At 34.1% G+C, this 17,656-nt stretch overlaps 3 protein-coding genes and 1 long non-coding RNA gene across 4 annotated transcripts; all 4 read right to left on the minus strand.

Annotated features, from left to right (window-relative positions):
- Positions 1-179: 179 nt before the first annotated feature.
- LOC137828157 (uncharacterized) lies at positions 180-4,315 on the minus strand. The gene is made up of 9 exons (XM_068634613.1): positions 3,813-4,315; positions 3,375-3,556; positions 2,295-2,473; positions 1,680-1,964; positions 1,546-1,604; positions 1,415-1,451; positions 1,236-1,307; positions 820-1,141; positions 180-731 (listed from the first exon to the last, which is right to left on the minus strand). The coding sequence occupies exons 1-9, from the start codon at positions 3,937-3,939 to the stop codon at positions 342-344; spliced, it is 1,653 nt and encodes a 550-aa protein (XP_068490714.1). The 5' UTR covers positions 3,940-4,315; the 3' UTR covers positions 180-341.
- A 2,831-nt stretch (positions 4,316-7,146) lies between these two features.
- Positions 7,147-8,913, minus strand: LOC137829484 (exonuclease V, chloroplastic-like). The gene has a single exon (XM_068636287.1). The coding sequence runs from the start codon at positions 8,492-8,494 to the stop codon at positions 7,289-7,291; it is 1,206 nt and encodes a 401-aa protein (XP_068492388.1). The 5' UTR covers positions 8,495-8,913; the 3' UTR covers positions 7,147-7,288.
- A 2,208-nt stretch (positions 8,914-11,121) lies between these two features.
- On the minus strand, positions 11,122-12,127 carry LOC137827730 (uncharacterized). The gene is made up of 2 exons (XR_011083773.1): positions 12,010-12,127; positions 11,122-11,970 (listed from the first exon to the last, which is right to left on the minus strand). It is a non-coding gene; the product is annotated as an uncharacterized lncRNA (long non-coding RNA).
- A 1,638-nt stretch (positions 12,128-13,765) lies between these two features.
- Positions 13,766-15,247, minus strand: LOC137827728 (probable ribose-5-phosphate isomerase 2). The gene has a single exon (XM_068634017.1). It carries the CDS (start codon positions 14,956-14,958, stop codon positions 14,161-14,163), a length of 798 nt encoding a protein of 265 aa, XP_068490118.1. The 5' UTR covers positions 14,959-15,247; the 3' UTR covers positions 13,766-14,160.
- Positions 15,248-17,656: the final 2,409 nt, after the last annotated feature.

Genomic DNA, 17,656 nt, shown 5'->3' on the forward strand with positions numbered 1-17,656 from the left:
ATAATAATAATATTAAATTAACTGGTTTAAATAAAATATAAATTAAATTATAAGTATAAAATAATAAAATGAGTTGTAAATGATTAAATTATTTTACTTTTTTTTTGTAAATATTTATTTAAAATGGTTGAAATTGGAGGTGTGGTTATATAGTTTGCATGTCTTCATGGATCTAAAGCTAAAAACAAAATCAAATTGGTTTCTTTATATGGACAAAATGTTACAGTACACTCTGGCTTTTCTCTTCAATGTGAGATGCCACCTTTGTTTCTTACGTTACATGGTAGGGAACTTGTGATACAATAAACTCTACTCTATCAACTCATTCTTTATTTTAAAATCTATACTTCACTATTTGCATTTGTCAAGGCTAAATGTGTGGTGGTTTCTGGCATGGATGACTTCTCAAACACTTCCCTTCTTTGTGGGCGGTTTGCATAGAGTATCCAAAGAACAAGGCAGAGCAGAACACCCACTGAAACAAGACCAAGTCCTACGTTGATAATCTTGAGGGAATGGTTTAATGGAGGACAGTAGTTTGAAGTAATTTTTGTGAATGCATCTCTCACAAAATTGCAATTCTGAAGACTAAGTAAAGGTGGGGTGTAGTGTTCTAAAGCATAGCTTTCATTCACTGCAGCTACTATCTGCAAGTAAATCTCTGGGGTAACCCTCCCCACTGTAGTGCAAAAGCCAGATTCAGACACCTCACATTCAAAGTTCTTCCAAACCTGTAAAAATTTAATCAACTCACTAAGATTCTATGTATACCATTCACCAAGTGGCAAAGCTCAATAACCAAGTGATGAAGAAAATTACCATTGAAGCATTGGCGGAAGAAACTTCCTGATTGGTGCATTGACGCTCTTGAAACTGAGAGTCAAAAGGGTAGCATAAAGATGGCATTTTAGGTCCAGACTGATTGTAGTAGCCAGGAGTACCTTGTGTTATATTTAGGTTTGCAGCATTATAGATGAACTGATTGACTACATTTGCAATGTTGATGACCACTTGCTTACTTTGGAAGAGTGTTTTGTTTGTGGTACTCTGATCAACACACGGAAGAACATTACTAAGAGCAGATTCTGTGTGTGGATTTGCAACCCACTCTCCCATAGCCATGCAGGTATCAGAAATTGCACTGTAATAGAAATAACTTATTCATATCAGGTTTTGTTGCTAATGTTAGCGTTCTAACATACATAAATTGAGATCTATTAGATATAATGACTAACTTATTAAGGATCATGAATACTCCACAAAGAATGAATGTGGCTGCAACAAGTAACCATCCAGTGATAACAAATCTGCAAAACATTTAAAAAATCAGATAGAAGAACAGAACAGCGACTCTTGATATACGAGGCATGATAAACAAACGTAACATCAATAGACATAGAAAAAAATAACTTACGTGAGGATTGCGTGCTGATATCCAAGGACAGAAAGGACTGCAAAAGAATAAGAGCCAGTTATAACCGAAAACTCGGGAACATAAATATAAAATAAGCTCAATTTATTCATAATTTTATGATCAACAAATACCTAGCCCAACAAGAGCCAGCAGAAGCATCACAGCTGCTACTACATACAAAGCTAGACGCCTGCAAAATGTACGTGGTTTAGCATCATACATGGATGGGCTATAAATTTCTGGAATCAGTTTTATCATTACTTACACGTCATTGAACACTCTTCGAATTTTTACTGAATTTTCATTTGTCTTCTCAGAAAGTGTGTTTGCTGCAGTATTTAGATCCACATTCAGCTTGTCAATACTATCCATGACATCAGATGGAAGAACAATCCTAGTGACATTGATGGTTTTTGCAAGGGAGAGATACTCTGTGACATTTCTTAGAGTTTGCACTGTATAATCTGACTGATTGACAAAATAATGAAGGGTATCCAAGGCTTGATCATGGAACTTATCCTGCCCAACAGAAAGGAGGATACATCCAGTTCTGTGTAATTAAAAAAACAGGGCACATATGTTATCATCCACACTTGAATTTGTGATGAACAAAACTTAGAGCCAGCAGTATACAGAAATTTCACAGATACTATTACTAAAATTATCACCATCACTGTTATTTTTTCACTGAAAAGTGAAAACCAAAATCAAACATCCATAGCACATGATTTTGAATTATTGGTTATCAATCATGCAAATACATTACTAAAGAACTTTTTTTCCATATCTATGATAAAGGGTGAAAGAACAAGGGGAATTTTGAGGAAATACAGCATCCCATGAGGTAATTAACAAGGGGAGCATGGAAATAGAGACTTACGCAGCAGCAAAAGTCAATGATATAAGCAGTATAAGACAAATCCTTCGGGAATGATTTGATCCTTTGCCCTTTATGTTAATTGCCCATCCACAGCATAGATGAATCACAAGCGCCAAGCCAAACGAGATAAACCACAGGGCAGCAAGAACGAAACCAGGTGCACCAGTGAATCCCACAGACTGCAGATATAATGGTTAATTGAAGTGAGAAGAATAGAATCTACCAAAAGTAGAACTAACAGCATAACTCAACAATAGGCTCCAAACATCAAATTTCACAAAAAAAACAAAGGAAACAAAATGAAAATCAAAGCTTTAGATACAAGTCAATTAAGGAATAGATGTACATCTCCATCTGTAAATTATACAGCGGTGGCAATGGCCATCATGACTTCAATGAGCAAAGAACTATCACAGTGGCATGTAGGGACAAATGTAGTAGATAATTCAGTTAGTTCAATCAGTCAGTGGTTATATGTTAGTTAGACAGTGAGCTGTTAACTAACTCTTTTAATTGTGTACTATACATTGCAACGCTGTACACGTGATACACAGGAGTGAGAATAAAATTTTCTGTTCAGCATCATTATATCTTCTTTCTCTTTCCTCTTTTTCCTTCTGTTTTTGAGAGTGTTCTAAAAAGAGTAAGTGTATTTGCACAAACAACTTATTAAGTGATTATTTAATGATCTCTTATTAAATGAGATTGCCATAAATTTCACAGGTTTAACCAAGAAGCTCATCTGGAATAAGCTAAAACGAACTTATAGGAGTCATAAATCCAAATAAGCTTCATAAAAACTCTTAAAAAATGCTCCCTGGGACTATTGTTAAAGAAAACATCACTTATGCATCTTCACATTTCCTAATTACAAATTTACAATGGCATTCAATATAGAAAGATATATAAGCAAACAAACAGTTGAAAAGTGGAGAACAATAGCATTCTAGGATGTTCGATGAGAATTGTTAGGCGACATAAACGAACTCCACTTCTCAACATGGAATTGGCACTGAGCATAGAACGAATCATCCATTCATTTTAAAACACGATGATCAAGGAAGAAAAAACGGCACTTACAGCCCAATAATGCTGATCTGCAATATCCCAACCACCTCGATATCGATGGAATCCTCGCAGAATGTCAGGCCTATTGGTCCTGTTTGCCGCCAGAATAAGAACATCCTCACCTTTAGGCCCTGGTGCTGGAGCTACTTCAGTGAATTCACTCTTCCATTGACCCAAATTCTCTTCTACCTCCCCTGAAAAATCGAAACAGACAAAAAAAAATAAAAAATTAACCAAATCACACTTGCAAGCAAAGCAAAACAGATGAAAACATTCCAAGGCATCCCAAATTTCCATTACCCCAATCCTCACAAACAAAAATTAGGAAACCCAACATAAAGCAAAAGCTGACACCAAATTTTGATCTTTCATTCCAACTCCCAATCTTTCCATGATCCACACGCAACCCATCACCGTATTCAGAAACGAAAACGAAAGAGAAAAACGAACCTATAATAAACTTGACGGGATGCCGAATCGACCCAGCTGGAGAAAAAGCTGAAACCGAGCTGAGAAACAGTGACACGGGGAAGAGGAGCAGCAAAAACGAAAACCCAATGAAGGAAAAGCCCTTCATTTTGGTTTCCAAAGTGACTTCAGAACTCCCACTTAACAACTCACACCGCCATTTTGATTTCGAGTGGAACCAACCAAAAAAGTGTCATGCTCGAAACAAGGAGTGAACACACATCACAGCACTCATGGGGCCGGTCAGAACCGGTTAACCCTGGCGCTGAGGTTACTTCTAATCAAAGAACAGAGCTTGGATTGGAGATTGAGCGGAACACAGAGAAGAGAAGAGAAGAGAAAAGAAAGTGTGATGACGAGAGAAGGCACAGAGAGTCACATGGGGATGGTGTGATGTGGTGTGTTCACATTCATCAGTGAGAGAAACAAAAAATACGCGGGTTCGCTTTTTATCATTTTATTTACCGTAAATTATGCTTACTTCCGTGTAATCTGCATAAAAGCACTTTATACAAACTTTTATTAATTTTCCCACTCTGGTTAAAAAAAATAATCCAAATATTTAAAAACTAAGTTTGGCATTATTAATATTAAAAAACATTTTCTAATATTAATATACTTTCCTAAAGTACAAGGAACGAATTTCCTTAACCGACAGTAACTAAAGTCACTTGTTTCGGTGCTGGTGGCGCGCACTATACACCGATTGGTCTGTTTGACGCGGACACGCTTCTTTTTAATCTCATTAAATAAAAGTTTTTAGTTTTTCTTAGACGTAATAAACGTAGTTAGTTGTATTCATGGCATTTTCAAATTGCAACATTCATGTCTATCAACTCCTTAAAATCTTACTTTTTCTAACATCAATGGTGCTTGCTTTTTCTAACATCAATGGTGTTTGGTTATTCAAGAAAGTAGCTATTGTTTTGTGTGACCGTGGTTTAATTTCAGTATTGAAGTGGAAATAACACAAGGACAGTAGTAAGAGTCCAACATGTGCCAATACGTTGCTGTCAATCTGGCACCCAACTAGTGGTTGCAAATAAAAAAACTTGTTCCTCAATATTAACAGATCTTGTTATTTTTTATATTAATATATTATTTAGTTCATTTTTCAATTCTTAATCACTTTATTAAACTAGGCAGAATTTTATTTTTTTTATAAAGTTTTCGTGTTAGACATCACTATGCAACTTGACATCTCAGCTAAGCTGACACCTCAAGTAACAACAATCATATGCCATCACATAAAAAAAATATTATTAAAAAAAAAAAATACAAAAATATGTGTAAACTGATTTTGATTTATTATTAATTGCGAACGTAAGCTAAAAAAATGGTGATATTAACATGACTTTTTTTTTATGATATTAACGTAATTATTATAATATTTAATGTGTTTTGATCGCCAGTTGCAACCTACATTCATATGGATAAAACTATTAAATTTTCATTTATGTTTTATTGCACACTAAATACAAGTATAATAATATCTTTAAATAAAAATTATAAAACACAATAATTAATCTTATTAAATATGATGTCTAATACCTTCTTAACCAACACTTTTAACTTAATAAAAAAGTTATTCTATTTTTAACTATGATCAACTTAATAAAACATGTTTCATGATTGAGATGGTAGCATGCTAAAGGGTGAGATTAGTTATAATTAAATAGGAATTAGGGTAAGATTTGGTGAGAAAAGAATGAGATTAGTTGAAGGGTGGGTCCCTGTCCTGGAAAAAATTGGAGTTGCTTTCGGCTTGGCTTTGCGTGCGAGTGAGTGGAAGCACGTGACCACTGGCAAAGGGCATGTGGGACCGTTATGCTTTTTCATAAGGGATTTGGTGGGCCCATACCCTGCCACATTAGGCTCTGTCTTTTCTTAATTGGGCCTTCAAAGGGATCACATCCATATCCAATATCACTAATCTTTCCCACACTGCTTCATAAATGTTACTACCTTCGATTACTGATCTAGTTTTTTTAAATATTACGAAAATAGTAAAATTTAAAGAAGGACTAAATAATTTTTTTATCTCTCAATATTTTTTGTTAGTGTTTGTAGCCTCTAAAAATAGATTGGATCCATTAACTAATGACATAAAGAGCCATCTCAACATGTGACAAGTGATTATATTTTTAATTATTAAAAGCATAATCATTTTTCAGAAGAAATAATGTTAAAAGCACGTTATTTTAACTTTTTAGATATTTAAGATTTAGAGAGATTAATAATTGAATTCTTTGATGATTATTATTATTATTGAACATGAATCTACTTTTTGAAAAAAAAAAATCACGCTTGAAATCATGACATCTACTTTCTTAAAAACAAATTACAATGAAAGTATTGATTGAAATGAAGACTCCAATGAAAGATTTGCTTCTATTGAAATAACACTTCTGATTATTTTTTGTTTTGGACTGTACTTTAGAAAAAGTGTCCACGGATATTTTTTTATCACGCTATTAATTTTAAACTAAAATAAATTGAAATTGTGTTTAAATGTATTTTATGAAATTGTTTTAAAAATTAAAATATTAAATGAAGAAACTGTATTTTAATTAATGACTGTACCTTTACACCGTGAATTAAAAGCATAACTTTGTTAGATTTAAATAAAAGTAAAAATAAAAAAGTAGTTTTAAAAATATTTTTTATTTAAAATCATATTTGAAAAACATTGTTTATATTTACGTAATTTATTCACATTTATTTTAAAAGTAGATTACGCCTGATATATTAAAGAGTTACACAGGCGCAATGTTTCTAAAGTGGTATAATGGGCTTAAATCTCTCACCAAACTATTTAGGATTTCTTTTTGCACCCCATATTATTATAACTCCAAAAATATTCTTCTAAATTTGTAGTTGGAACTTTATAATTTGAAAGTTAAATTGTATTTTAAATTGTAGAATTCGAAATTTATTAAAATATATTTCTAATTCTATAATTTAAAATACAAATTTTCAATTTCAAATGGTAGAATTCCAAAGACATATTGAATATACTGCACAATACAATGCTCTTATTCAACAAAGAAACTTATTTTAAACTAATATTATTATCAATCAAAAATATCATCAAATCATAATATAGGTTTATACTTTGAAAATTCTTTATTTCAAACACTAGTTATATAAATAAAAATTTATCCTGTACTATTACATAAAGTGAAATATAACATTATTATAATAAAACTCATGCATGTATATAACAAAGGTCACAAATAATTCAAATCCAAACTACACATTATAGTTAAATTTACTGGTAAAAAGAAAAGATAAGACTGATAAGGAATATATAAAATCACTGAACCACTCTTAACTATTTGATCTCTCTGCATAAACAATGCTCTTGAAGGTAAAATAAGTTCATTATTTACTTTAGACTTCTCCATATGCATTTGTCTTTTACATTTCTTTTTCTGCTACAGCACATTGCATTCTTTCTACCCAATTGAGGAATCACTCGCAAAAGATTCTGTGCTCTCACTGTTGTTATCAGTGTATATTTCACACTCAGAAATAAATTTACAGTGACCACACTTCCATTGTTCATCCTCTGCCACATAACTGGCTTCTCTCTGTCCAAGCCACAACTCAAGACAACTCTCTATTTCACTCTTTACCCAACCTTCATCATATGCAACCTTTTCTTCCTCCAGCACTGAATGATCTCTTTGAAACTCATATCGCAACACTAACATATCATTAGATGGTGGCAGCCTTTTGCATGTATTTTGATAATGCCTCACCACATCACCAAGGATCAGTGCTGTGAATCCAGACTCGTAGCATGCTGCTTGTAGATCTTTACTCTGAGTGGCACGAGGATTCAACTCAAAATAATCATACAACTCTTTGCATGGGAAATCATGATGAGCATGTGCCACTAAATTGTCCCACAGATACTTGTAACACATTAACTGAATCCTTCCGTTTCTTCTCTGTGCTTCTGAAGGAACTGTGTCTTGGAAACGAGTCTTTGTCTCAACTAGAATCGGATTGCGATCTCTCTTTGCTCTTGGCATTTGAACTTCATCAATTTTCCCCACCATCCATATGCCTTCTGCAGAAGCAAAACTCAGTATTGGAAGCTCGCGTGTCAACCCATCAAACAGCAATTGATTCACCCCATTTATGAAGTTAAGAAGTTTCATTGCCATCTCATCTTCACGTGACTTCACCTTCAGTTCCACCGTAGTGTGAACCTCCTCTTCGAGTTCAACATGTCGATTTCTACCAGCTTTCATAGCTTCATTGTTCCTCCTTCCTCCTCCAAAGTCCATTTGCTTGCATTCATTGTTCTTCCATTCTTCAAATAAAAGAGAAAACTCCATTTGCCTTTCACACCATTCAGTTTTGGAGACATCAGTGACAGACAAGCCTCTCTTGCTCCTAAACCGGTGGAGTAAGGTGGTGTTGTCTGCTTTCGGCTTCTTCTTCCTCAGAAAATCGCCACAGTCCTCTATATCAGGTTCTGAACACATGGACATATTTCTCTTGGCTTTAACTGAGTCAATTGACTTGGCATTTCTATTCAACTTAGAGGCTGAAGGAGGGGTATGTTTTGAGGGTGCAGAATCTTCGGTGTGAAAGTTTTCTTCATCGCTTAGTTTGTGATTTGTGGTGGGACTACAGTTCTGCTTGTCCATCAATTCAAGTGATGAGAATTAGTTCTTGCAATGAGACTTGGAAACTCAAGAAACTACTGAGAGTGCTGATATTATCTTATTAGAAAGGTGCTAGTGAGTGAGAATTCGAAGGCTTAACCATCAAGAAAAAGGAAAAGTAATTGAAAGCAAAAGAGGAGTTGTGGAATCTTAGTACAGTTCCAAACAAAGTAGACAAATACGAAAGAAAAAGCATAAAAGGTTGAAAAGCAGTTTAGGGATGTAGACACTTAATTTTGGAGGATTAGTAGAGTGGTACATGGATCATAGTTCACACGGTAAATTGAACAATTCTGACTGGTTTCAGACTGTGTTCTTATGTCCAAAAGCCATGATCATGTAAAGCAAATAGCGTCAACATGAAGTGAAGTAAAGAAAACCCTGCACTAGTTGCTACAGAGTCACTGGTAGGAAATGAAAAAAGTTAACCATGAAAACCATTTTGTGTGGCTATGGTGGAAAACCTTCATTGCTAAGCTATCTACTAACTTTATTCAGGATTCAAGGGATTTGTAGAACCACCATATTTTCACAGAAATGTATCTTGAAGATCTACTAACTTTATTCAGATTTTTTTTTCTGAAAAAAAAATACCATAGCCATATAATATAATCACATTTACCTTTCAAAAAAGTTATTTTGTCATGTTATCCAAAGAAAACGATTGTTCTAAACATTTACATGCCATTTCTAAAAATAAATCAATATTTAAACTCAATTCAGTGCAGTATTTATTATCATTATTATAGGAAAAATTAATCTCTTACCTCCATGTAATTCAAGAACTCATTGAAATCCTTTGATTTATTTTTTTAATAAGAACGATCTTCCTCAAAATATTAACCTTTTCTGGTGAGAGTATTAATCAAAGTTGAATCAACACTTTTAAATGGCACTTCTATGTTTTTCTCATAACTTTAAAATGGACTCAACCCTTTAAACCAAACCTTTGGGGTTGCAAGGTTATAGTGTATCATAACATAAGATGCAGAAAGGAATATGCCTCACTCTCCAACTAAAGACTATCTGTACTTAATATTGTCATATTTCATGTCCCACATCGTTCAGTGTATTAGATAAACTAGGCTTTATAAATCTCTGACAAGCATGTCAGTTTGCCGAGCTGGGTAACACTAGCTTGTGACCCAAGTGGGGGCACCAAGGTGATTGAACAAGGCTTTGGCATTACCAAGTTGGCTTGGTGGTTGCATCATGCTGGCTTGCCCACTCCAAGCTGAGAGTTGAGCCATGGGAACTTTGCGAAGGCATTGGTCTCCTGGTTCCTAGACGAGAGGGCACAGCGTGAGGCTGGCTTCACAGAGCAGCGACTACCTCTGGCTCTTGGCAGTGGAGGGATCACAGGCTGCTGCACCTTCAGGCCACTTAGCTTGGTGAGCCTGCCTCTTGAACAATCACTTTTTTTTTGACACTGGATGAGTTGGATGCATGAATGCAAGATAACAGTGATGGTGCTGATTTCCAAATTAAAATGATAAAGCAAAAGCCACAATAAACCGGGCTTTAAATAAACTCCACACACTACCATCTAAATGATCTAAACTTATGCAGAAAACAAAACACAAAATTCTCTGCATCATCGCAGTAACAGTTTTCCCTCAGCAGCTCACCCATTTGTATCACAATTTGAGGATCACTTTCAAAAATTGAGGGGTTATGAGACCACTTCATCATCATCTTCAGTGAGCTACAAACTCAATGACATAAGGATTTGCTTAAATTGCCATTCGAACAACCAAGTGTGTTTGGATTGAGAATAGAATTTGAAAAAGAGAATTTTAAGTGATTTGAGAGGAGAGTGGGAAGAAAGTTAAAATAGATTTATCAGGAAAGTTTATTAAAATTTATAAGTGATGTGATAATTGTAAATTTTTTTAAGAGATATAAAATGTAAATTTACAAATTATTCCTATCTTTAAATTATTTGAATAATAATAATACAACAAAATTAATTAATTTATTTAGATTTTTTTATAATAATAATATTATTATTACTATTATATAAGTTTAATTTTTATGTAAATAATTATATTTTTGATTAATTATACTATTAAATATTTGATTCAAATAAAATTATTATTATTTTTAAAATCTTATAAATATATATATAACATTTTATTTTTATTATAAATATTTAATATTTGTATTTTATAGTATAATTAATATTTTATATTTTTGATAGAATAATTATGTAATTTAGCTATATAAAATTGGGTCTTGGTTGTATTTCCATGCCTAAGGAGAGAAGAAAGCTTCTTTGACTTTCTTCACCCTTCCACGCTTCCTTTTCAGACAATAGAAAGGAAATGAAAATGGATTCGTAGTTGAAGGTGTGGCATACCTTCAACTGTGTTTGATTCTTGAGTGTGACAAACTTCTGATTCAAGAACTCTTTGAAATCGTTTGATTTATTTATTTTAACAAGGACGATCTTCCTCAAAATATTAATCTTTTACTACAATCTGATTTATTTATCCATATTTTTTTAATCAAACAGCTTGTTAGATGGGAAATCGTGATTAGCAGCATAAGCAAAATACTGGTAACATTAATTTAATATTTCCACTTCTTTTGAGGTTCGGAAGGAAGTGTAACTCAGAAATGTGTTTGTATTTCAACCAGTATCGGCATCAGAACCTCATGCTACCATCCATATGATGTGCAAAATCAAGGCTCACGTGTTAACCTTTCCTTGTACAACTAATTTACATCCTTTAAGAAATTAACAAGCTTCACGGCCATATCATCTTCAAGTGACTTCACCTTCCATTTCAACAAAGAGAGAGCCTCTCATTTAAGTTTAACATGTCCATCTATACCAGCTTTGGTAGCTTCATTCTTGCTTAGTTTCATTGTTCTTGGATTTTTGGAAGAAAGGAGAAAACACCATTTGCCTGTCACACCATTTTGTCTTGAAAACTTCAATGACAGACAAGTCCCTCCTGCTCCTAAACCAGTACAGCAATGGACAAGTTTCTGTTACTGTAACACAGAGGATAGTCTGACTGCTAAAAGACAATAGTATGCACAAGACTTCCACATAGTCGGTTACTGGAAGGGTAATATACACACACAGCCTTTCCCTCGTAAGCAATGCTGTTTCCAGGATTTGGATTTGAGCCACAAAGCAGCAACCTTACCCTAGCATAATCAAGAGACACTGGCTGGGGGGAGGAGGAAATATTTTCAAAGCTATAGTCTTGAGAGGTGATTACCAGTAATACCTAGGTCGCTAGGTCTGAACAATATAACAAGGTTCACATTGGGAATCAGGAAGCTGATACATTTCCACAGAATCCAGAATACTAGCAAAATCAATTTAGTATTCAACTTAACATCAACTTTAAAGCGAAAACTCATTGCCTTGCTCCTCAGGGGGAGGAACCTTGAAAGGAATTCAGAAGTACTCCAATGAAATTATTGCACACTAAACATCATACCTGACGTTATGAAGATATATTGCACACTAAACATCATACCTGACGTTATGAAGATATATAATTAACCTTGAAAACATACTATTATGTTATAAACTGTTAATTTTCAGAGAACATAAGTTTAGACATAATTAAATACACAGGAACATACAAATATCATAATGTCTCAATGTACCAATTAAAAACAGAGATGAAACAAAGATTTAATTATCTCTAACATCCAAATAAGTATATTTAAGAAATAAAACTGAACATCCCAACCAACCAACTGAATGGTAATCACCGGGAGCAGCATATGAAAACTGCATTATAATTTAAAATTGTCAATGATCCATGTCAGAAAACATCCAGCCACACGAGGAACAATGCTAGACAGCATGAGAATCAGCAAGAAAAGGGTCAATCATTCTTCTATGTAGTACTTTTCCCTGGCAAAAATGAGCTACCTTAAGGAACAAAATTCAACTAAACAGACGAGAAATGACAAAAAGATGAGAACTATTTCCTATTGATTATCCAAAATCTAAAGAAAACAAGATGAACATAGTTTGGATACGATACAATTAGTTATCATCATACTGCTGTAACTATTTGCACTTCATTTTTATTCAAGCAAAACTTAGTAGAGTTGCATGATAACTAATATTTATAATTTTAACTCTCGAAGAGCAAGTACGAGTACAACACCTTCACACGTCAATTGCAATGTGTCACCAAATACGTCACAACAGTAATGTGACACCTGCCAGTATCTTGTCTAACATCATAAGGTCAAAATAAAATTGACGTAGTAATTGAATAACCATGAATCAATGAGATGCAGTATAATATTAAACATATGTATGCACAAAAATAGCTTATCTTAGGTCACAGAATGTGTATAAATTCAAGAAATAACATAACAAGGACTACAGAGTAGCTTAGATAGAATAACCAAATTGCAGCTTGCCTTGGGTCTTTCAATGCTTTGAAAGAGTGTCTGGTTTATCTCAGCATGTGAGCAACCAAATAGCAAAAGCCAAAGCACTAACTAAATTCCATTTTCATTGCACATCATTGCATCACTTTATGGCTGGCGCATCAGCCTCTCCAATAATGCGTTTCAGAACAACAGAAATTTTACTACATCTACCTAAGGCTGAAGGAAAGCAATTAAGCGAGATTGATTCCAATTAGGGAAATATCATTTTATGCAAAAAAACAACTAGCTTCCATCCAATGATCTCTGATGATTAAAATCAATCATTGAAGAATTAGGTATATTGTTGGGTTCAACATTTCGCCAAAATCTGAGCCTACTTCTCCTTTTACATGACTGTCTCAGGTGTAAAAATTCCTTTGAAAAGAGTATAATGGCCTTCAAAACGCCGCCAAAGTGTCCACTTGGCTGCCACCTAGCAATTACTCTCAATATAAATCTGCAGTTAATATTAATTTGGGCACTCCCAGGTACATTTAAAGTTCAAAGTTAATTCTACGAAACAATAACCCTGTGTTTGGTTCAGTGTGCGACACAATTTGCCAAAATACACACTGAAGCAACTGATATTTGCTTTCAGGTTGACACGAATCCACATAATTGGTGTGCTTGAAAATCCATTGAGAATTGAAGAATTAAAGTGAAAATGCTATAAGCCTCTGAAAATTTCAACTGAATCATGAAACCAAACACACTAGTCATCAACCCAAGCATGCCATAAAACAAATAGGCACTACATACTAATGAACACAAACATGCTATATAATGAATAGGCATTACACTATAATCGTACAATTCAATAATATCAAGTCAGAAGGGGGAAAAAGAAAAATTGAATTAGATAGATTCAATTTGTTAAACACTGTCAATTCAATAACAAATTGTGTGGACAAATGGTTTAATACCACACAACAGCCATTGCATGAGATTAATATCCTAATAATCAGCTCCCCAACAAGTCTCATTCTCTTCCTGCTTGTTCAATCTAATCCCCTCTCCAAAAAAAACAAAAAATAAAACTATCGGGGAATTAAGAAACTATCTCCAAATTTGCATTAAATACTAAAAGGATTTATTAAAATACCCTCCCAATTCCCCTGACAAAAAAACTTTACTACTACATCATACAATTAGTTAGAACCCCATGTCAAAGATCAACCTTCACCAATTAACCTACCTTCATTCTCCTAACCATCTCCTCAAAAGCCTCAAAACTACTTATTCTTCACCGTCAAGCCCAGCTCCCCTGCCACAATAACAGTGGTAGCCATGTCCAGAAACATGCCATGCTCCACCACCCCAGCAAGCTGCAGAATTGCGTCACTGGCAGCCTTCAAATCCCCAATACTCCTCTCGAAATACAAATCCACAATGAAGTTCCCATTGTCCGTGACAAAGGGCTCCTCCTTCTCCCCAAAAGTCCTAAGCTTGGCAACACACCCAGCCTCCTGAAACAGCTTGCGCAACCTCTCGGCAGAGAACCTCCAACAAAACGGAATAACCTCAACGGGCATGGCCAATCCACTTCCCCCCACATAGTTGACAAGCTTGGACTCATCAACAATGACAATAAACTTCTTGCACGCGCTCTCCACCATCTTCTCCCTCAGGAGGGAGCCGCCGCGACCCTTGACGAGGTTGAGAAAAGGGTCAACCTCGTCGGCGCCGTCGATGGCCAGATCGACGACGGGGTGGGAGTCGAGATCGGACAGGGGGATCCCGAGGGAGAGTGCCTGTTCGTGAGTCATCTTGGAGGTGGGTATCCCGACGATGTCTTTGAGTTTGCCCTGGCGGAGAAGCTCGCCGATGCGTTCGACAGCGTGCTTGGCGGTGGAGCCAGTGCCAAGGCCGAGAACCATGCCGGATTCAACGTACTCGACGGCCTTGTAGGCGGCGATCTTCTTAAGGTCATCTTGGGTGAAGATGACGGAGGGGGAGGAGGAAGGGTGGAGAAGGCCGGCGTCCATGGCAGCCTTCTCGGTGGCAATGAAATGGGGGTATGGAATGGCCATCTTAATGGGTCCTCGAAATGGGTGAAAAGACCTAAACTTGAGAAGCCCCAGAGGTTTAAACTTGTGGTGGAAGAACGAAGGAGAGAAAGAGAGAGAGATAGGGTTAGAGGGTTAGAGAGGGTTGCGATTGTTTGGGTATATATAGAGAATAGCAGTTTGGTTCAAACACTGCGTTTTTGTGGTTTGAAGATAAATAAACGTGTTTGGCGCGGTTAGGGGAAAGAGATTCCACCACCAAGGAGGAACGCAGGCATGCAGTTTCCGACCTTTTTATCCATGAACAAACCTCAAACCTAAATATAGATACATTTAAACACTTATTATACATCTACTTAATAATTATTATAATTATAATAAACAAATTTTTAGTGTATAAATTATATTATAGTTGAAAGTTGTAATGAATGAATATTGCTAATGTATATATTATATATGTACAATCATTTATATTGTGATGATTTACAAATTAATTTTAACTTGTGATAAAATTATTATTTTTATTTCTCCTTAATTCTTAATAATCTTATCCATACATTCTTCTTGGAAAATTTTATGTGATAAAGGCACCTGCAAAATGTAATCCAGTGTTAAATAATTGTTCTAGTCATTTTATTATTAAAATGATAAAAATAGTAGTAAAAACACAATTAATTTTGATCAATAAATCCTTTTAAGTTGCGATAAATTTATAAAAAAGCTTCAGATGAAATTGCCGTCAATTACGAAAGACTCCTAAAGTGAAAAAAAAAATCATTATTTTTCTATTGTTCTTACTTTTTTTTAATAATAATGATGATGAGATATACATGATTTTTTAGGTTTTTTTTATTAGCTTTTATAATCAAATGAAACCCAGATTTAAGACAAGTAATTATTAAAGAGTATACAGTATTGATGTGATATTAAGAGAATTTTAAATTTAAAACTTAAAAATAAAATAAAAAAGTGAATGGTTGAAAGTAATAAAAAAATTAAGAAATTCAAACATATGAGAGGAAGAATTATTTTGAGTTATCTTAAACAAAAAAAAAAGTAATATTTTAATTATTCAATATGTAAAATTATATCAAAAACTTAAATATATTAAAAACCTGTTTCAAGAAGAACTTGTAAAAAAATTATTTTATAAACTGTTTCAGGAAAAATAGGAGTTGTACACTGTTCAATGTTCAATGTTCAATTTTCAATGTTTCAACTCTTAAATTTAAAATTCTCCCATTTTCTGCACTTGAATGGACCACAACTTGCGAATACAAATTGTTGTGACACGACCACACCAAAAAGATTGTGCTAAATCGGATCATATAATGCTGTTTGAATTCGTTTTTGACCTTATCCACGTTTAACAGCGTGAAACCAAAAATTACAATTTTTTTAGTGATAAACAAGGCGTGAATATTGCTTTTCTTACGAATCTTCGCATATCCCACTTAACCAATGTCTATTCATTCACGCCCTATGTCATTTTGTGTACTTTTTTTTTATAATTTTCTTAAAATATGCAGTTATTTTATCAGTTTTGTTTTGACCTAAATAAATATATTTCTGTGGAGTGTGTAGATTATATAATCCCTCTAATTTAATCAAAAGATCAAAATATGTGAAAAGAATAATTATTCTAAGAAAAGCAATTTCATGTTATCATTATAATTGTGTTATTCCGTGTCTTATCTTTTGCTTGGAATAGATTCTTTGTATTCTTAGGCTATGGTGGCTATGGGAGAACCAAAGCCACTATCTTTCTTTGATAATGATGTGAAGTGTGCAATTTGGTTTGTCCTTTTAAAAGGCAATTTTATTAATAATGTTTTTTTTTTGCAGAGCATCTTCTTGGGATTGGTCAATGATTTTGGTCCGCACCTTCGACCCCATCTTGCTTTGTCTGTGATTTGTATTTTACCAAAAACAAAGAAACAAAAAAGTTTGTCTGCACTGTGTATTTTCTGAGGTGCAGAAATAATCAGAGTTTCATATTTGATTTTCTTTTGGGTGAAAATGGTCGACATGGCTAAATAAATAAGCTAAACTATCCAAAATAAGCAGAAATGAAAACATCTGCAAAAAAGATCCAAAGAAAAACAGTTTAAAATAGAAAAATAAGCAGAACTTAACCAATGATTTTTTAACATTGCACGATTTTAATTTAGGCTCGCGTTTTAGTATAAAGTATTGCTAATTTCGCTTATAAAACTTTAAATGTTTTTGTAATGAGGGTTTTCACGCATTGTGTGGTGTTGGAGAATTTTAAATGAAAGTTTGTAATATTAAAGGAAATAAATAAAAATAAAAAATGAATAATTTTAAAGATAAAAATTATTTAATGAATAATTCATTTAGATAAAAAAAAGGATACATTAAATAAAAAAAATTGTGAATCAATTATTATTTAGTCACCGTCACTTTAAGGTTATGCGGGCCGTGATCTCGAATTTGAAGCCCAGCTTCAGAATCTAAAACACGGGCTTGGAAATTACTTTCGGAACCCCATCAATTTTTATCTGCATCCCCTCTTTATCTGGAATTCCAATTTTGCCTTTGCGACTTGTATTTGAAACTGGTCTCCTTTGGTGGTTGCTGTAACGTGGAGAGGACTGTTTCATCCTGCACCTCCATATATTCTTCTCTCACCTCCATAAAATTTCATATTTTCAAAAATACCCTTCTTTAATATTTTAAATTACATGATCCGAAAGTTTTT

The sequence above is a fragment of the Phaseolus vulgaris genome, chromosome 7 (genome assembly GCF_000499845.2).
Source record: "Phaseolus vulgaris cultivar G19833 chromosome 7, P. vulgaris v2.0, whole genome shotgun sequence".
In the NCBI taxonomy this organism is placed as follows: Eukaryota; Viridiplantae; Streptophyta; class Magnoliopsida; order Fabales; family Fabaceae; genus Phaseolus; species Phaseolus vulgaris.